This window comes from Theropithecus gelada, chromosome 5 (assembly GCF_003255815.1).
Source record: "Theropithecus gelada isolate Dixy chromosome 5, Tgel_1.0, whole genome shotgun sequence".
NCBI lineage: Eukaryota > Metazoa > Chordata > Mammalia > Primates > Cercopithecidae > Theropithecus > Theropithecus gelada.
Genome location: NC_037672.1, coordinates 142,868,785 through 142,890,511, shown reverse-complemented (window position 1 = coordinate 142,890,511; position 21,727 = coordinate 142,868,785). Strand labels below are relative to the sequence as shown.

The window sequence follows — 21,727 nt, the reverse complement described above, 5'->3', positions numbered from 1 at the left end:
ATTATATGTTGTACCTGGCATTGTTTGGGTGCTGGAGACACAAAGGTAAGGACTTCCAGGCCCTACTGCAGCCAATTCCTCCCTCCACTCTTTACTATCTTTTCCATGTCTTTTTTTTCCCTGCTGGGCTGGATTATCCATCAGTATTTTGTCTAGGCTGAGCCAGACCCTACCTGAGCCACACTATGGACTTCTGCTTATGTGTTTCATATTGGCTCCAGTGACAAACTACCATGTTGGGCCAAGCTCTGAACCGTGTATTTATTATGTGATGTTAGTTGTTTAGATTTACATCTGCTCTGATGGTGAGTTTTCAGCTTTGCAGGGCATGTGTAGAGTTTGTTTATTGTCACTACTCTTAATACAACAACTGCTACTACAAGTAGCTTCTATTTACTATGTGACAGGTGTCTTGTGCACATTCATTATTTCTTTTATTCCAATAATATTACTGCCTATGAAGAGAATAGTTATCTCCAGAGGAGCAGATCAGCAGCTATTCATCCCACTGGTTCTCTTAGCATTTGGTGGAATTTAGTGTTGTTCGCAGTGATAATAAGTAGCTAGTGATATACTTGGGAAAAGTTATTTATTAGGCAGTTGTAAACTAGGCAAAATTATGAACATTTCAATCCTGTTGCCTCAAAAGTGTATGGTTCATTCTGAGGAAGTGGTCATATTTCCTTAGGTTCTAACTTTAAGTGAAATTTACAGCTGTCAGTTCCCTGAAAATAGTTTGGCATACGAAATAGAATACAACCTTACTTCCTCCCTTCTTTAAAGTACTTAACAACATCATAAACACATAGAGAGCATCCTACTAAAATATGAAATTTCTTTCTTGAATAAATAAAAATGCAGATGTTATCAGGGGAGATTACTGGCCAAAGGTGAAAATCAATCATGGTACTTGAGTTTCTTTTATCATTTGGTTTCTGTCGTCTTCCTTTCCTGCTGTGATCAGTTAAAAATTTCAAAAATTATCGTAGTGTAGCTATTTGACCGCATTTCTTGCAGTTAGTTTCTCTTCATTGTGTGTTAATTTTTTTCCTAGTCAGTTCAAGTGCACCCTAATTTGTTCCCAACTGGTGTATTTTGTTACTAATTAAAACTAAGGAAGCATAGCTAAATGGATTTATATGAAATAGTAATATGCAGGGTTAAATGTAATGTACTCTGTAATACATTTGAAATAAAGAATTGTTGATTAAGGTGAAGACTGTGGGTCTCAGAAAGAATAGGAAATGCATTGGTCACATTAGGCAAGGCAAGATGTGAGGGGAAGCCGGCGGAGTTCATTTTTTCAGCTAATGCCCTTTTATTGCCTTGCTATGGTGTGCTATGAAATCTCAGGTCAGTGGAAGACATCTCAATTTTTCTCTCCTCTTCCAGACAGTTCTGTAAAATTAGGTAGTTTAGGAATCTGATAGTGGGACATACTTCTTGAAGATGGGGATCAATGACAGCCTGTTTGTTTATCTCTTTCCTATTATTTTGATGTTCTTACAACCCCAAATAGACATTGTTATGATTTTTTTCCCCGTAGTGTATGACAGTAATTTCACGTAGAGGCCTCATTCAGTCCTTTCTCTCCAGTCTGTTGTTCATCATGTAGTCTTCATGATCAAAATATCAGGGTGGAGGAAATGACAAGGAAGCATAGAAGACAAGAGACATGATTACAAATAGGACTCCAGATCGGCAGAGGCAATTCACGAAAACAGACAGCAGAAAAGCTACAGGGGGTTAATAAAAATGCTTGTTTATGTGTGTCTACAAGGTGTGCTCTTCCTAGAGTAAAAGGAAACCCTCATTTCCTCTTACTCCCCTAATTACAAAAGGAAATACATGTGGTGGAACACGTCACAAGTAGAATTTCCAGACTTGATTCTTTTTCAAGTTGCATGGTTGAGCTAAGCAATAGACCTGTATTAGTAAAACTGCATTTTTAGAACGCTCTAACTTTATTCCAGAACCTTCTGGTTCCATCCATTTGAAGTGTTCCTTTGTATGTAGAGACTCAGTTGACCTAATAAATACATGATGAAATTATTTTAAAGTATACTCTTGGGAATATTTTCTTTTAAAATTAGAAGGGTAACGTGTACATTAAAAAATTCAAATAGTACAGAAGGATGTGAAATGAAAACACAAGTTTCCCTCCTGATTCCTTCCTTTTAATCCACAATCCTTCAGTGATAACTGCTTAGTGTTTTCCTGGGTATGCTTCCAGAAAGTTTTCATGCAAGTAAAAAGATACCATTTTTTGTTTGTTCCATTTATTAATGCCATTCTTCCCATTCCCTCCCTTTATTTTTTCTCAAGTATTTTAAAGCAAATCCCAGACATCATGGTCAGCTTTCTTGTAAATACTTCCATGTATATATCTTCAACAGATAAGGACTTAAAAAAATAACCACAATTCCACTATCACATCTAACAGGAATAACAATTGCTAAATGATATTTTGGAACACCCAAGCTATAATCAGTATTTCCTCAATTATCTGAGAAATGTCCTTTTACAGTTGTTTTATTTAAACAGAATCCAAATAAGCTTCACACCTTGCATTTTTTTGTATATATCTCTTAAGTCTTTATTTTTCCATAACCTCTTCTCTTTTAAAAATGCCATTTACATGTTGAAGAAACTGGGTCATTTGTCCTGAGGAATTCACACGTTATAGATTTGGCTGATTTCATCCCGTTGGTGTGTTTAACACTTTTTTAAAAAAATCAATTGTATTTCCAATAAAGGGCTAGTTATATAGAGGATTGTTTCATTTTTTATAAGGACATTTCACAGATGACATCAGAAGGTACACGGTATCTGCCCCATTTTTAGTAATGTTAAGATTAATTAGTGGTTTTAGGTGTTGTCAACTTGATCCATCCTTTATAAAGTTCCCTGCTAATATTTCACCTAATGGTTTTAGCTGTGACTGATCCCCATTTTTTTAGAAAACAAAAATAGAATCACCCTGGATATATGATTTTATATCTTGCTTTATCCACCAATGCTAATATCTTGGACATGTTTTTATATCATCGTCTGTAGATCTAGCTCATTTTTAAAAGTGCTTTCTATATTTTATTGTGGGCACATATGCCAAGTCATTTAACTGGTTTTGAAATATTTCTGATTCCTTATGATTAAGAAAGAAATGTCTAAGCCCTTGATTCTGCTTATTTTTACTCCCTGTATCCTCAAATTGCAGAGGCTAGTGTGGCACCGAGCAATGTAAGTTGGTAGACCAGAAGTTTAGCAGTAGTGTCACAACAGAGACCCTTCACTTTGAGAACGACTTTAGCTTTATTTGGAGGAGGTAGTTGGTTTGTTTAATTTCTTGAAAGATTGGAGCATTTGCCGTGGCCCCATTGCAGCTCTTCCGAAAGTGGTCAGCAAAGCCCAGTCACCGTGCAGAGGAAGCCAGCACATATTGTTAGTGGCTACCAAAGGGACAGAAATAAAAGGGTCAAAAACCCTGACCTTAAGACCCCCTGATGGCTACACTGGCAGCAGCATCTGCTCAAGCCACAACTAAACAAGTCAGCAGTAGGGATCCAAAAATTTGTCTCCATTGGAGTTCAGAGAGTGAGGTTTATGATAGCTGTTTGGTTTTCAGTGTGGAGCAGTGCATTATTCTCTGTCCCATGTGATTTGTTTTTATTTCTCACTGTTTTCCAAGTTCAGGAATTCAGACATGGACTTGAGTCTGACAGTTTCCTTCAGGAAACAAAGCCCCTGCATTCAGGCTTCTCTGACTGTGGATGGTGCCCCTGGGCCCTGAGTTAGGACAGGCCGGGCGAAGCCCCTTTGCAGATGTCTTCCTTTGTGCTGGATGGCCTCTGGAAGTCAGACTTTCACAAGGCAGGATGATCAGATTTCGGAAAATGGAGCCCAGATGAAAGTAACTAGATGAATATGGGTTTCTACCTGAAGAAAAGCAGTACTAAAACTTTCTTATGGATAAAATCTCGGAATTGTCAAGAAAAAACCCCAAATCATTTTTAGTGCTTTTTATACGGCAGTGTATGTGAATTAATGCCAGATGCAATGTACCTTTTTGTTTTCCTTAATGTTCCTTTCTTTCTCCTTCTTCCAAGCCTCAGAAGAGGAAAGTGGAAAGCCTTTCCAGTGTCCAATATGTGGTTTGGTTATTAAAAGGAAGAGTTACTGGAAGCGGCACATGGTGATTCACACAGGTTTAAAAAGTCATCAGTGTCCGCTCTGTCCATTCCGGTGTGCTCGCAAGGACAATCTCAAATCCCACATGAAGGTAAGCCACCTACCGACGGCACCTCCTGGAGAGGCAGGCACAGCCAGGGCTCCTGTACATGGTCTGGTGCAAGTTGACCTCCCTCTTGGCCGAGGGAGGGCGCCTCACTGATGGAGCATGTGGATGACAGTACTCCGTGTAGCAAGGTAGAATTCAACAGAAAGGTGTTAATGTCCACTTTGCAGCCAAGAACTTAAAGGCAGAGAGAACCTTCAATATCCAGATAATGTACTTACTGGAGGGTGGTCCTCTCCTATAGGGGAGCAGCAGCCTGCCTGGCTTGTGTGCTGACGCATTTCTTGGGGCACCCAGAGGCAGGGTTGGGGAACAGCAAGAAGCAGGGAAAGCCAAGTTCAGGAAGAGCTGCTGGACTGAGCACCAAAGAGGGGGCTCTTGAACCTGCTCCCCTTCCTGGAGAGAGAGCCCTTGTCTGTTACTGCCTTACTCTCCAGCTTGCAAACTCAGAGGAACACGCAGAGACACTGTGTAGGAGGCATGAAGACATTGAAGGCACCTGGCCTTTAACTTTATTTAGCCCTGTGAGAGGCTTGGGGGCCCTTTCTAACAAGACTGTAGCTCTCCTTGAGGCTGTCATTGTTTGAGCTATCATAATTCCCAGGATTACATTTACCAAACATCCAAGGACATAATTTTCAATGTCCTATTAGAAACAACTGGGGAGCTCAAACCTACACTAAACATGTACAGAAGAGTTGACTAGAATCCATGAGTCCCTCTTATGTGAGATGGGGGAAAACTTAGTTAGATGGAAATCTTTTTAGCTGACCCCATTAATGTGAAGGGTTTTGTCTCAGAATCAAGCAGGAATCTCATGGGATCAAAAGAGCATGGGCTTTTGAATTTGATAGACCTGAATTGAAATCTTATTATGCAACTTACTAGCTAAGTGGTCTTGAGCAAGTTAACCTTTAGACTCTGAATTTTCTTTTCTGTTAAATGGGAATGATAATGTTTGTCTGGAAGACTTGTCATTAGTATTTAAAGAGAGAATATTAGCCACATGTCTGACACAGGAATTTTCAATGGAAGTTATTTAATTCTAATAACTATCATTGAGCATCTTAATAGCAATCATATCTTCACTGATAGTTTTGATATGATTTGACTGTTGACATTATTTATAAAGTGTTTCCTTTCCTACCATAAGAAGCATAATGTGTGGACATAATTAAGGTATTTGTTTATTTGGAAATCTTGCGATCTAATCCTTCTAAATAGATAAGTAATCACTCTTCAGAATTATAGCTCTAAAAAAGTGTGACCAGATAGAACCTCTACTGACTTTAGGAAATAGCTTGGAAGATTAAAAAAATTTAAATCCATGATGTAATTTGTTTTCTATCATTTGCCTTTGTCTCCTGGGAGTTGCATGCCCTTCATCTTCAGAATCCATTTAACCAGGAGTTCTGGTTGGCTGAATTTTACTCAGCCGACTTAGTTTTTACTTTAACCCTCGTCATCCTCTGTCACTTCTTCCCAAAGTAAAAACTTATATTTTAAACCTGCAAAGTTGAATTTCATTAGTAGGATGAGACTTCAAAAGAAATGCCTTTAAAATGAAAATTTGTTTTAGTTACTATTTCCTAAGCTGTGTTTAGAAATCAGGTCTGGCAAATTTAAAGCTTCAGCGGGCAGAAAACTTGCATCTAGCCTGACACCTTGTAAGCTTGGTTTCAGCTCGGGGTCACTTAAAACAACCTATTTATAAACCCATGGAAAAAAAGCAGGGTTTTCAATAGCAGGAACTACTGACCCTGAAACTACAGGGAGATAAGTTGGGTGCCTTGATGACACAGACGGCCGGCCATGGCAGTGTCACAGATGAGAGCTGCAAGGGCTTTGCGGGTCGTGGGGTCTTAGAATGCTTTCAGAACAAATCAATAACCAGTACGATAAAGCAGTTGTGTGAAATTACTACTTTATTCAAACTCATGGTGTCCTAACCTGTTGAGCTATGACTTGAGCTTTTGATACGGGAAGTGTGAGAAAAGCTCATGCAAGTTTAATTTTATCAAATGGTATATTCTTTCTTGTCCCTGCTTTCCATCTCACTTATTGGCTGTTCTTTTTTTAATCAAAGCATTCATGATTTTATTTGGTTAAATATACTTTAATTTTGCTACATTTTGCAAATCTAGTCTACCTGGAAATATAATGATTGTAGTCTTATGGGTAGATATCCTCTGCTACATCCACCAGATACTACAAATGTGGATGGACAGACTTGTTTTTGTTTTGTTTTTTTTTTTGAGACGGAGTCTAGCTCTGTCACCCAGGCTGGAGTGCAATCGTGCCATCTCGGCTCACTGCAGCCTCCATCTCCTGGCTCGAAGCGATTCTCCTGCCTCAGCCTCCTGAGTAGCTGGAACTACAGGCGTGCACCACCACGCCTGGCTGATTTTTGTATTTTTAGTGGAGACAAGGTTTCACCATGTTAGCCACCCTGGTCTTGAACTCCTGACCTCAGGCAATTCACCCCCCTTGGCCTCCCGCAGTACTGGGATTATAGGCGTGAGCCACTGTGCCCGGCCGTGGACAGATTTTCTAAATGAATTCTGCCTAAGAAGTGGGGTCAGTATAGCCAGAGATTAAGATCTCAAACTGTATGGTCAGAGAAACCCTAGTTAGAATCTCAGTTCCACCTTAGGGGCTGTGAGACTTTGAAGGAATCATTTAACCTCTCCAAACCTCTGTTTCCACTAATAGAGATAATAATCCTACAGTCTGTCTCATGAGGTTGTTATAAGAGTTAAATGAGATAATGCACATAAAGCACTTAATACAGTGCCTAGCCTGGAGAAACAACATTCAGTAAAGGTAGCTAATACAGTAATCATCCGAAAACCATCTGAATATACATTAATGTTTGTTCACATTTAGAAATAATCAATGAAATGGTATAAAAAATTACTCTAAAATAAATTTTATTCCGTTTCCCTTTTTCGTGATCTGTCTCTAGTGCTGAGAACTTAGAAAAACTGATAAACAAAGGAATATAAAATTGATCCTTAATCCCATCACCCAGAATGATAAATAACCATTATCACTTTGATGTATATTCTTTTATATTGGTATATCAATTTTTTTAAAGAAAAATGAGATTCTACTTTCTTTGTTCAACAAATATAGTACTTACTATATTTGTATTATAGTACTTACTCTATCCTATTATGTCCTAGTCACTGTACGTTCTTTTAGCCCACCTTTCCTTCATAATATATTGTGCAAATGTTTTTATGACCTGCTGTGGAAGGAGCTTATAAAGGCCTCCAGCTTCCTCAGGGTTATCTCAGATTTCCATTAAGTCCTTTAAAATTTTCCTGGATAAGTGAAGATACAGGAATTCAACATGAATTCATAAACTAAAATTGAACAGAAAAGGTGAGGAGGACTGCTAAGACAAAGAACACTGGTGAAGTATTGACGGGAAACTGACCAAGAGTCAGGGTACTGCGTTCTAGTAGTCTCAGGTCTGCCATTTAAGGAGCTGTAACTTCTCGTGAAGGCCCTCACCTGTCCCCCTGGTGGGGGATGCAGTAGAGGTTTCCCAAAATTTCCCCAAGCTCTGAAATACCACAACCCAAGCATCCAGCTGCTACCAAGAAATGGCCCCAGTGGTGAAGAGATGGCCCTAATGATGTAATAGCACCTGATATGGGTTGTTTATGTGAAATGACCAGGGGGTAGGTGAGCCCCTAAACATGGCCTAGAAAGAATGACGTGCTTTAAAGAAGCATCTCTTCATTTTAGTAGACTAAAAGGGTCTTTAAAGCAAATGTCAAGCTAAAGAGAATAAAAATTATGACAGAAAAGTGCTCGAATGTCAGGAGAGAAGGGGGAAAAAACTGCAGTCAGAGGATAGAGCTAATACTTCTCTCAAAGGCCAAATGTGATATATAGTCCCTTTGGGAAGGTGTAGCTCAAAAAAAAACTGTTAAGTGCAAAAGTCAACAAAATACCCACTGTTTTTCCTTTAAAGCTTCACTAATTTGTCCGTAACTAAATATAACAAAGCCAGGATCTCGTGGAAAAGAAGTCACATAAAATACATGCACACAGACTGTTTTTAATCCAGGGCTCCCTTTTGATATTAGAACTTGGACTCGCGCTCTGTCCTTTTCCTCCTTCCAGAAGCTGCTTCCGGAGCTTCTGTTCTTGGATTAGCTCCTCTCCTCTCCTGGGTCAGTAGATGTAAGGACACTTCTGAAATGGATCTGCCCCACTGCACTGCTCTCAGGGACGATGGAAGCTCTCTGCCTCGTGACCTTTACCACCTGGTTCTGGGGCATGCTTTTGGCAGCACCAGTCAGGGTCCTGTGGGACTGTTGGTTGGAGGAGATGGTGGGGATTCTGTGGGAAAGCAAATGAAATGATCAGCTCCCAGTGAAATCCCTTTGTTGTGAAAGAACAGAAAGGGGTGATGTTAACAGCTGGTGACAATCGGTGTGTTTCCCCACCCCCAGCACACCACCCCAGCAGAGGAAAAGCCTTTTCATGATCAAGACTTTGCCTAACTGGGTTTAAGTGTATATGGCTATTTCTGTTGAGAAACTCATGCTTTGGGGGACCCAGAATCTCTTCTGTTGTTTTTTTCAAAAAGCCACAGTGGGGTGCTGTAGCGACAGGATCTCACCATTAACTTTTAATTTCTTTGCTTTTGTTGGTCACTTAACATTATTTAAAAGTATGTTTTGGCTGGTGAATAATGCTTTTGGATTGCATTCAGAATGCATAAACAGCTGTTGTAAAACTTGCTCTCTTGGAAAGGAAACCTACCCAGAGGGGCCAGGTGGCTCAACGGATTAACCCGTGAGCCTTTAACCTTGGTGAGACCTGGGTTCGAGTCCTGCTTAGGTCACCCCTAAAAGAGGAGGTGTCAGTTTTGTTTTGCTTTTGGATTCCAATCACTTACTTGTTTGTTCGGATCACACAGCTCCCCAAATCATTTGGCCCACATCTACACAATTGGCAGTTTCTACTTAAGGGAGGGCCAGTCCTGAAATAGCAGAGTGTAGCAGGTCAGCACTAAAGTGCATTGGCAGAGATGAATGGGGAAGTTACAAGCTTATGAGCACCTGCCAGCTCAAAGCCTGGCTCAGGCCAATGCAATGATTTCCTCACTTTTTTAAGCACTAAATTTGGTAGTGACAGGAAGAAAAAAGTTTCTCCCAATTTTTACAGGTATCGTGTGCATGCAAGACTGGAACTGGATTTAAAAGTCTGCATTCTTTCATTGCAGACGTCAGAATCTGGAGCATGATATTATAGCCACGTTTAGAAAAATTGGTTTCCTCTTGCTCAGAATACTTGGTGAGGGTCAGACCTTGGTTTTTCTCCTACCTTGCTTTTTTCTTTTTTGTATGTAATTTCGCTCAATCCATTTATTCTGGGGCCTCAATTTCTCTGTCTTTGAAACGGGAATACCCTGGAGACATTATTTTCTACATTCTTAATTATCTAAGAGCAGCATTTTGAAAATTGAAATTATGTTTGCAAAACATAACTAATTCTCTGGGTAACAAAAAATTGGATACATGCAAAGTGTCATTATTGTGAGAGGAATTACTTGACAGGTTACCTCTTTTGACCCCCAACTAGTAATTATGTAAGTTTGGATTGTGCTGGGTTCATAATACTTTCTCCAAAGACATCAACTGAGATCAGATGACTAGAATATTGGGATGCTACCCAAAATAGCATCCATTGGCCGGCTGCATCCTCAGTTGTGAGTGTGGCCCTAATAATGGACTCTTAACCTATAGGGACCCACTTTATGTTTAGGGATTGGCCTCATTACCTGGAGTCCCGTAATGAAACGCTCTGCGGTACAAAGGCCAGCCCTTTGCCCGGTGAGGAAATGATTGATGAATAGTTTGGATCTACAGCAAGGCATTTTCCATAAATGCACGGTGGCTAGCTCATTCTTCTTGCTTCTCCGTCAGGTTCATCAGCACCAGGATCGGGGAGAGACCTTTCAGTGCCAGCTGTGCCCTTTTACTTCCTCACGCCACTTCAGCCTGAAACTCCACATGCGTTGCCATCAGCACTTCCTGAGGACAGAAGCCAAGGTGAAGGAGGAGATCCCAGACCCAGATGTCAAGGGATCTCCCCACCTCAGTGACAGTGCCTGCCTGGGGCAGCAAAGGGAAGGAGGAGGGACAGAGCTAGTGGGGACCATGATGACGTCTAACACTCCAGAGAGGACTAGCCAGGGAGGGGCTGGCGTCTCGCCTTTGCTGGTGAAGGAGGAACCCAAGGAAGATAACGGCCTGCCCACCTCCTTTACTTTGAATGCTGCCGACAGGCCCGCCAACCACACAAAGCTGAAAGACCCCTCCGAGTATGTGGCCAACAGTGCGTCAGCATTGTTCAGCCAGGACATCTCTGTTAAGATGGCGTCTGATTTTCTCATGAAGCTGTCAGGTACTTGAATAGGGTTGTATTCTCTCTCTCTCTCTCTCTCTCTCTCTCTCTCTCTGTCTCTCTCTCTGTCTACCAGTATTTTCATTTGTAAAATAAGCTGGTAGAACTAGATGATTTCAAGGTCCCTTTAAATTTGGATAGTCTGCACTTCCATACGTTTTCTCCTTGACTTTGTGTGTGTATAATCCTTTGGAAGTAGTATTGCTTTGGCTTGGGTCTCAAAACAGTAGAGATTGTTGATTTGCTTCTGTTTTTTTTCCCCTTGATGAGTTCTTACTGTATGTGGGAAAGGTCACATGGTAAGCCAGGCTTGTGTCAGTTGCTTGTGTGACCTTGAGCCCTGTTTAACATGTCTCTTCTGCACTGGACTTGTATGGAATACCTCATTTTGGCATTATTCAAGTTCTTTACTGTCTTAATTTATAAGATTTTTAAAGGACATATATACAAAGACTACTTTTAGGAATTATAGACTTCTAAAATTTGAGCAAATGATAACTGTCTTTAAGAAGTTTTTCAGGTTTTTTTAAACGAGAAATTTTTTTATTATGGCAAACTATATTTAACATAGAATTTACCATTTTAACCACTTTAGGTGCACAGTTCAGTGACATTAAGTACGTTCACATTGTTGTGCAAACCATTACCACCATCCATCTCCAGAACTTTTTCATTCTCTCCAACTGAAACTCATTAAACAACTCTCAGTTCACCTCTTCCCCCACAGGCCCTGGAGACCACAACTTTATGTCTTTGAATTTGACTACTCTAGGGACCTCATGTAAAGTGGAATTTAAAAACACATTTTTTAAAAAATTTCTTTTTTAATAAAACTGTCCTGATCCATTTGGGAAAAAAAGATGGAGTATAAATTATAAAGATGTATTCTTATTAGTTGACATTACTTTCTATCACCATCAAATTGTACATGATGTTTCCTTTTTTATCATTTTTTCCCCAACATATTTGATTTAAGTTGTGGTGTTGAACAGGGACATCAAGGTCTTAGGTCACTCTGTTTTTCCTGTCATTCTCTTTTGGAATGAGAAGGTATGTTGCAAGATTGTGTGGCTACTCATTATGCTTTTAAAAGTATGATTTTTAAGTTTTAAAGGAGATGTAGGGGGTGGGGGAAGGTCGGTGGAGAATTGGTTCTGTATTTCAGTGAAGATGGCAGTTCCCACCATGATTTCCAAATGCCATGTCAGCTCTTTGGAGACTGACAATACCCTTTTAAATGGAGAATAATTGGTCACTGCCTTCCTTTAAATGGACTGTGAGTTGCATTTCACTAAATGTCATTGCCAGGTGAATTAGAGGTTCAGCTCCACTCTGAAGTCCCTTTGCTCAGGGACTCTTCAGTCGGGTCTTTTGGAATGTCCCCCTCACCCCAGATCTTTGCTCCTCAGGAGTGGGAGACACTAGTTGGGACAAATGAGGAAAGGTAGGGGATGGAAAATGAGATGTCCCAGAAATGAACCAAGTAGGCAAAGAGCAGGGAATATAACAGTGAAGCACACCAGCTGGCAGTGAGCGTGAGGGGGCCCTGTGCTGGAATCGGCCAAGTTTCTGACTGTGGCTCTAAAGAACACTGGCTTCTCTGCTCCTCATCACCCCTCTCCCCCGACTTCTGCCTCTTCTATTCCAATCGAGGAGAAAATGTGATTTTTAGAGACTTTGAGTTTTACATTTAAAAATTTTTGAGCAGGTAGGAAAATGCATGTTTTCATGCATTCCTGTTTGCTGTTCTGATCCTTTAGGATTTCACCTCCAGGGGAACTCTAGTTTTTCCTTGATTGTCCTCCCTGCCACCGTGATAGCAAAGGGGGCTCCTTTTATGGGCCCTTATAGTGCAATCCCCAGAGAAGGAATGCAAATGACACATTCACATCACATAGCTTCGAAAGGGGGACATTTCCTTACCTAACAGACAAGGGCAATCTGAGTGGGGGTGAATTACTCTGAGTAAGGTGTTACTCCCTTTACTCCATAACTCCAGGGATGTTTTAAAATCTAGAGGAAGGTGAGTGGGAACAGGGAAGGTTTGGTCTTTGGATAAAACCCTTGTGTATGATGCATGGCTCCTGCTGGGTTCAGCTCTGAGTGCCCACATTACACTGTAATTAGCTCCAGACCCAATCTCAGGGAGCATAAGATAAGGCTGCTTGGAGTCAGCACTGCAAGCAGCAGAGACACAAGGGGAGAAGCCAATTGATAGGTTAGGGGGAAGAATTGCTCATCAAAGCCTTGTATTGTGATCTGTGTTTTCAGTTAGCTATTGATGGGGAGTTGCTTATGGTTTGGCAGTCAGAATATTTACTGACTGATCAATTGGCGTAAGAAAACAGATAACAAATGCACACACTATTTATGCAAAAGACCCATGCGGCTATTTTATGGTGGCTTACTGGAGGTCCTGAAACCTGACTTGTATGCACTGTTACCTAGCAACCTGTTATAAAGTCACCGGGGAGTGAGATGCATCCTTAATTTTTTTGTGTGTGCATATTTGGATGTAAATGTAAACTTGGTGACAATGCAGCTCAGGAGAGGAGAAGATGTGTTAAAAGGAAAGGAATACATTTTCTGGAGCGATTTTTTTTTTTTTAAATTTTACTTACCCTCTGGTTGGTCCGGCCATGCATTTGATAGCTGCTCTCACTGTGGTGCCCTACCTGGCTGCATCTGTGGTTATGATTTAGGGACAAAAAGGCCAAATCCCAGGGAGCTGCGGCTCAGTTTCTAGCTCTTCCCGTCATCAAATGTAGTGAAGTAGTGGCTAGTTTGGGGCCTTGTCCCTTGGCGTTATAACGGCGCCATTGTTCTTGCACTGAATTTTTTCGCTGGGCTCTGTCCGTGCACCTGCTGGTACTGTAGGGTGCAGCTGTTTGTGGGCACTGAGTCTGTGAATCTTTGTGCCAGCCAGATCACTGTCTGCAAAACTGGAGCACAGTGACAAATTCAAGCGTGTAGACACCTACTTGTTTCCAAAAGAGAGAAAACACTTGATGCTTTCTTGCCTGGTTATTAAGGGGCGTCTTTCTTGCTCCTTCAACTAAAACTAAGCAGAAAGATGATTGAATGGAACCCAGTGGGATTCAAAGTCAGTAGATAGAATACCGTTTTAAATGGGCTCTCAATGCCCCCCACCCCTACTCCTGTTAGAGGTTTCTTAACGTGTATGATTGTGAAATAAAATCCCTTCTCCCAACTATCAGCCATTCTTCCGACTGAGCCCCCACTTAACACTGCTTGTATGGGCAGCTTTCTGGGCTGACAGAAAAATGAATTTTTTAGATTTCACCCACAGCTTAGACTGAGGCAGACCTGAGAGGGCTCCGGGCCTGTATGTTCCAGCAGCTCTTTCCTGGAAGCCAGAAGGCATATGCAAATCATTGCATGTCAGGGCAGGTGAGCCAGTGGTCACGTGGCTAGGGTGTTCAGGGAATAGGTGCTCACCCGACTGTGGAGAGCTAAGTTCCTGCTGATTCTGTGCCTTGTCGCCCATAGCCAGCAGCAGTTCTTAACCTTGGCTGCACATTAGCCTTGGCTGGGGAGTTTTTCACAAAATGCCAGGGCCCAGAAATTATGATTCACTGGGATAGGCCCTAGACATTGGTATTTTCTTTAATATCTTCAAATGATTTTAATGTACAGAATGATTTTAGCTTGCAGCCAGGGCTAAGGACCACTGATGTGGAATATAAACTTGGTACCTGGTACAGTATTTTTTGGTACAGCTATGGTTTTCATCAGTGCAGTTTTGTTCTCGTGGTCTCCACCCTAGACCATGAAACGGGGCATGGTGGTATGAGATAGGCCTGTGGCGCTCACTGTTGGTCAAGGTTGACATGAAAGAGAGGGCTGGGTGAGTCGTGTTCATGGAGCCCCCAGGTGTTTCCTTGGGGGGCCTCCTGACAGGGGAGTTTCTCCAGCTAAAAAGTCTCAAGATTCAGTGCAGAGCACTGAACGATGGGAGGGTCATCGTTATTAGAAGACTGATTAAAAGTTGCCTGCAACAACAGCCTTACATCATTTCTTTTTCTGAAAACTACACTTTTCAAGATATAAAATTTAATTCTAAGTCTCCAAATTATAACCAAGCAGTTGACAGAAACTTGGCACTTCACTTGTTGGCTGGGAATATCTTTTTGTCCCTGGTTTTCCAAAATAAAAGATATGTCATTTCAACTATTTTTAATTTGGAAGCCAGCAAAAATTGTTGTGCTGTCTCCCACATTATATTAATTTCGTAAAATTGAGACCAAAATAATTTTAACTAGGAGAGATGGACTTCTTTAAAGCAGCAACTTACTTTTAGCCTCACAGAGACAGTTTATGAACAAATGGATATAAGCTAAACTGTTTCTGACTTATTAGTAGCTCATCCATTAAACAGCAAAGGTGTTCACATATAAATGTAGGGTGTAGGCTAATGTGTTTGTGTCATATACTGTAGTCTTCCATCGGCCTTTGTTCTACAGCTTCCATCGATTTCACACGATTTTAAGCCTCTGTAGTTACAATACAGTTTTTGTATAAATGGTAGCTCCCAATCTTGCTTTACCTTTGTTTGTGCTGCTGGAGAAGGAGGGATGGGAGATGCCCATTGAACCCAGTCATCCTCATTGCCCAGTGGCTCTGATTGCCTTTCTGTAAAGGCAGTCATCTCAACAAATGAGCCTTCTTCCAAGTAAATGCCATCCTTGTGTTATTCACACCCTACGATGGCCGTGCCAACAGCCAGGGGGCTCTCCCACTCCCCACGCCTGGGCATGCCTTCTCCAGTCAGGTGATTTTTGACAGTCTCCCTTTGCATTTTTAGTTGGGCCCTTCCTTTTAACCCTGCCTTGCTTTTCTGGTGATGGCCCCTCACTGATCCTGTGACAAAAATTCCTCATGTGAGCAGTGCATTCAGGGGCCTTATATGTGTAAGCAGCTTGAATGCCCTTTTGAAATTCTCGACTTTATTGAACTTGGTGATTCATATGAGAGGAAAAGTGTGACTCTTTCTTATTTTTCAGTGACTTGCCAGTCATGAGACAAGCACTGACCTGAGTTAAAGAAAGGGGCAGGTGGGATTATAAGTAAGTGGGACCTGGAGGATTATAAGTAAGTGGGGCCTGGAGGATTATAAGTAGGGCCTGGAGGATTATGAGTAAGTGGGGCCTGGATTGCTTACACACATAGGTGTTGAAACTTGCATGGACAGAGTTCTTACGCTAGTTACTCATTGCTTATTATTTTTACTTTATTTAATACTTGCTCACTCCTTTGAGCCTCGTGGCGATGCCATAGTAGGTGGTATAAGTATTCCTATTTTACAGATGAGGAGACTGAGAAATGGAGAGGTTAGGAGTCTTGCCCAGGTTAGCACAACGAATAGGTGGTGGAACTGGGATTCTTTTTTTTTTAGACGGAATCTGGCTCTGTCGCCCAGGCTGGAGTCAGTGGTGCAATCTCAGCTCACTGAAACATCTACCTCCAGGGTTCAAGCTATTCTCCTGCCTCAGCCTCCCGAGTAGCTGGGACTAAAGGCACCTGCCACCACGCCCGGCTAATTTTTGTATTTTTAGTAGCCATGGGGTTTCACCATATTGGCCAGGCTGGTCTCGAACTCCCGACCTCGTGATTTGGCTGCCTTAGCCTCCCAAAGTGCTGGGATTACAGGTGTGAGGAACTAGGATTTCAGGCATGAGGAACTGGGATTCTGATCCAGGCATTGTGGTTCCAGGATTCTTTTCCCCAGGCTCCCTACCCCTAAATTACAGAAAGTAGCAGGAACTTGGCTCTGTTCTCTGCCCTTCTTGTGTGTTGTGGAATTAGCCAGAATTTCAGCATGTTCTGGATGTTGTTATGTCAGACAACTTTAGAATTTGTGTTAATAGTTTTAGGCATCTTAGGAATTATTTAGTACAAATAGAGCAGTAAGAGTCGGGCCAACTGATATTTCTGTAAAGCTTCACAGCGTACGGTATATTTCTAAATACATCATTTCATAACAAGCATGTAGATGAGAAAACCAAGACTTGGGGTAAATAACTGTAAAAGAGTCATGACTGGAATCCAGACCTTTCTTTCCTGACTGTGCTAGATAGAGTGTACCTAGTTCCAGAATTGCCATCAGAGTGATTTTTTATCTTGATAGGCCCCTGGGAAATTTTACCAAAGCCTATTGTATCTGTAAAAACAAAGAGAAGTGTCATTCTCCTTGAAGGCCATTCTTTTTACTACTGTTGTTATTATTGTTGTTGCTTCTACTATTATTATTATAAGAACTATAATTAATCAAATGGCTTACAGTGAGCTGGACACTGTGCCAGCCACATCATGTAATTTCTCATTTAACCTTCACCACAGCCCTATAGGGTCTGTAATAGTAAACCTATGTTATAGATGAGGAGGCTGAGACTTAAAGGTTTCCACTGCAAGGGACAGAACAAGGATTCAGCTCTGGGTAACTGCAAAAGCTTGGCTCTTGACTACTTAATTAGCTGTTACCTATTTTTTTTTTTTTCTCAGTTGAGCAAACTGTCTTTTGACCTCCGTCTGCTTCACTGTTTATTTTCCTTGGCTTCAAACCATGGCATCATTTCTAATGCATGCACTTTCAGTCACTAATCTGGTTAAATTTTTTATGTCTTCAAAATTACACTGAAATTTTTATCTATACTCCATCCCTTCATGTGCAGCCTCCTCCTCATGCCTACAAGTTGCCCCTCCAGCTCCCTCCCTGATGCCTTTTCCTCCCCAGCACTGCCCCCACCCATCCACCCAGCATTTCTGATGGACTCTTTTCCAGTACCTCTTGCATCAGATCATGCTCCTGTCTGTCTAGCTCTTTTTCTCCCTTCCTCCTTTCCTTCCTTCCTCCCTTCCACCCTTCCTCCCTTCCTCTCTCTCCCTTCCTTCCTTTCTCTCTCTTCCTTTCCTTTCCTGTCCTGTCCTGCCCTGTCCTGTCTTGTCTTTTTTTTCTTTCGAGATGAGGTCTTACTCTGTCACCCAGGCTGGTCTCCAACTCCTGACCTCAGGCGATCCTCCCACCTCAGCCTCCCAATTAGCTGGGGTTACAGGCGCAGGCCACCATGCTCAGCCCCAGCTCCTTTCTCCTGAGTAACCATCTCCCCACTCGTCTTAAGAACACTGTTAACAGTCTTCACCAGCTCATGAACATACCCTTCTCGTTTCCATTTTTCTACCTTTACTCATGTTGTTCCCGGGGTCTGATAATTGGAACCATGGAGTTGCGTGTATATTCTTCCTCTTCTTGGGAGGAGCTACAAAGTCACACTGTAAAGAGGTGGGCCTTTGGAGGGGGGAATCGTAGCCATTTCATGGTCTGCCACAGTCCAGACTTCTTCAGACTCTCTGGGTGATCCACAATGACAAAAATCATTTACAAACTGATCTGTAAATAAGAATATCAGCATATTAATTTTAAATGACAAGTATAGCAGTCAAGAGGAGATGTCATTTGGGGCAGGTGGATACTGACTTTCCTGAAAAAGGTTGGAAATATATTATTCAATCTTCAGGTTTTCTTTCTTCTAGTCTCCAGGCAAACCACTGCATTGCTGTTCATACATTTCATTCTTTGGCCATGTTAATAATAGGAATGTAAAATACTTCTTTCACATTTACTTAGGGCTTGATTGGTTTTCCAGGACCTGTCCTTCCTGCTTTTGACAAGGGAGATATCCTGTCTGTTAAGTGGATTACTGCAGATGGCTTTGTGGGTTGGTTTTAGTAGTTTAGTTTTTGCAGGGAAACTTTATGTATTTTAAAGTTCTTGAGGCACTGCTCACTTCTTGTTACCTTTGACCCTTCTCCAGAGGCTGTTTTTCCCCTTTGCCCATAGCTCTCATAGGGATCTTTACAGTCTTGGTTTGGGTACATAGACGCTGAAGGGTGGCCAAGGATTAGCTCAGGTGGGGATTAATAAGAAATGTGAGATGGCTAAAATTTCACTAAACACTAATTATAAAATGATTTAAGGGAAATTAAAGAGCGAGATTTAAAAATATTTAGTGAATGTTATAAACATTCCATTTGAATATAATACGCTTAACATTTAAAAGTCATTTTTAACTGTTTTTCATTATTATTTAATTAAATCTTGGCTTTTCTTACGATTTCAGAAGGCAGTTTCTCATCCAAAGCACATCATAGTGCTGAAAGATCCCAGATCCCCAACCTGTTCCTACATACATACATACACACTGCTAACAAGGGAACTTGGTTAGATAGAACCGCACCGGCTTGTCATCTGGAGAGTTAACCTCTGATTCTGGTTCTATCATTAATGAGTTGTGTGATTTTCAAAAGATCGTATAATCCTCTGAGCCTGTGTTTTCTTACTGTAAAATAAGGGAACGGAAAACAGTAATGGCTTTCATTTTGTTTCAAAAGTTCACATTTATTACATTTACATATTTAAAAAGCCAAGCAATTAGGGGGGACAAGTTGCTATTCGGTGAGCACAAAATGTGACACTCCAATGCTATGAAGGAGTAGAGTCTATAGCAATGTGATCATCTTGTATATTTCTAAATTTATTTTGCTGATCTCAGTTTGAAAAAATACAAGTACGGTTTCACATAGTGGCAAATGGGAACAGATTTTTAACAACTTGTCTTGTAATTTCAGGATCTCCTCAATTAAAGAAGAGTATAAATTTTTGCTTCAAAGTTGACAACATTTGGCAACTGCCCTCATTCCTTATAATAAATGGAAGATAAGCAGTATCCAAAACTCACAATATGCCCTAAAGCCATCTGTAATTCTGTGTCAACTACTTGGTTATTACTCAGTTAACTGTTATTTGGGAAATGTATTTAATCTCTCTAGGTCTGAGATTTCTCATCTGCAAAATGGGGATAATACTAGTGCCTACCTCAAAGGGTGGTGGTGAGAATTAGATAAATTAATACAGGTAAATACTTTGTGTATTACCCAGCTCATATTATGTGCTCAATAAATGATAGATCTAGCTATATCCATATATATCTACACATGTTTATTTGTCTATCTATTAGCTGTGGTCAGAAGCTGCACCAAGCAGATACGCTTGATACACTTGAACCTACCCTTGCATTTAATTTAAGGCAGGTATGCCCAGGGGACAGCTGGCAATGTCTAGATAATTTTTTTTTTCACAACTGGGAAGTACTCCTGGCTACTAGTGCGTAGAGATGCCAAGGATGCTGTTAAACATCCTACAATGTGCAAGACAGTCCCCAACCCCCAACTCCTCACAGCAGATTATCCAGTGCAGAGTATGAGTGGAGTTGAGGTTGAGAAACACTAATTTAAAGTATGTATGTAGGCTCTAGTAGTGCTATAATTATATATGGACACATATGCATAGGCCTGAATTTTTTGAAAAATCATTGCAAAGGCAGCCACTTCATTACTGATGACATATGACTAGAACTGCAGCACTCCTATGAGAGGGGGAGAAACTGCATTACAAGGGCTACTACACGAATCTGAATTAACTTGTCAACATATTAGTGGTCTCCAGTATGTTGATGTTTTATATATAATGCAGTGGATGATGTACGCTTTGAACTTAAATTTTAAATTAATTAATTTTTACAATAATTTTTTTAGAACTTAAATTCAAAACAAACATTTGTTGGAACCCCTGAAACATATCCTAGGGTTCCTTGGAACACTGTTTGAAAACCATTGCTCTGTAGTCCCTTCCAGGCTCAAGAGTCTTTGGCTCTGGTTTAGGGTCAGGTCCTAAATAAAATTCTCAGTGGCCTTGCTTTTTCACAGAGCAGTTCAGCATTTACAAAATTGCCATATGCTGAACTGAAAGAGAGTTCTGTCTTATTAAGCTCAAGAAAAGGTGTCATTTTCCTTCACCAGAGGGAACCAACAGAAGTATTCATTTTGCAGTCGGTTCCTTCCCTTCATCCTCTTAGTCAAATCTTCACAAGATTTCTTCCTACCAGAAAATGTCCCTTTTCTTCAGGTGAAACCCACCCTTCCCTTTCTCATGAACAACGCTTAATTCACCCACATCACTTATTTCCCAAAGCCGCGGTTCACCTGCTGAGGGTAGTGTCCCTTTTAAAGGTAGCTGGGTGTCTTGGAGAGAAAGGAAAGGGTTTGGATGCATTTCCAGTGAGAAACTCTGAGCAAGTGTCTCTGTGAATTAGATCTGTGATTTGGGGCATCAGTTTCTTAACCTTTTGGGACCTTAGTTTCCTCACCTGTAAAATGAAGATAGTAATAACATCTATCTCCTGTGATTGATGGAAGGCTTGATCCCTGTGTAATTACTCAAGTGCTAGTTGTATACATTGTTAAAACAAATGATGGTCTTTAGAAGGAAGTGATATATATATTTTCCCTAGTAATAGGGAAGATATATAGTATTTTCCCAATTACTATATAACTAGAAAGTATTGTAAAATATATAGTATTTTCTAGTTATATAGTAATTTCCTAGAATTGGAAGATTGGAATCATCTTATCCCAGCAGCTTTCCCATTCCTTTCCCACGTTTGCCTTTATCTTGAATCCTTCATAAATCCTCAAAAAAAGCTAATTTATTTCCTTTAAATGGTGGTCCACCTCCATCAAGCACATAAACTAAGAGGTATGTGTAATTGATCATCAGCGTGGCCCAGGTCCTAAGATGCTGGGAACAAGCAGCGAGACAAGGAGCCTCTGGATTAGCGGGGGCTTCCTCATCACGTCAAAAGTGCAGTTATCCAGAAACTTTCAAATACATAAACAGAAGTCAAGGCCGGTGTTGTGAAAGTCCTTGACAAGTTGAGTTCCACACCTGCACAAATCTTCCTGTGTTACTAGTAGGAATGAAGTGAAGACTATGTCATGAGTCATATTGGTTGCTTTTCTCTTAGCAATTTCCCCAAAGAAAAAGAAAACGTCTTGAGTTCCACCTCTCACTGCACATGTGGGTTTTTTTTGTAAAGTGGGATAATTTAAAAGATAGTAATTATTAAGTCATATTAATTTTAAAATATA

The 21,727-nt window shown here is 40.9% G+C and overlaps 1 protein-coding gene across 3 annotated transcripts in view; it reads left to right on the top strand.

Moving 5' to 3' along the window:
* Positions 1–21,727, top strand: part of ZNF827 (zinc finger protein 827) — a 175,112-nt gene that overhangs the window by 43,040 nt on the left and 110,345 nt on the right. For all 3 annotated transcript variants that reach the window (XM_025386277.1, XM_025386278.1, XM_025386279.1), the window contains exons 3-4: positions 4,107–4,279; positions 10,243–10,723. In XM_025386277.1, coding sequence (XP_025242062.1) covers positions 4,107–4,279; positions 10,243–10,723 — 654 coding nt within the window. The remainder of the gene's footprint in view (positions 1–4,106; positions 4,280–10,242; positions 10,724–21,727) is intronic.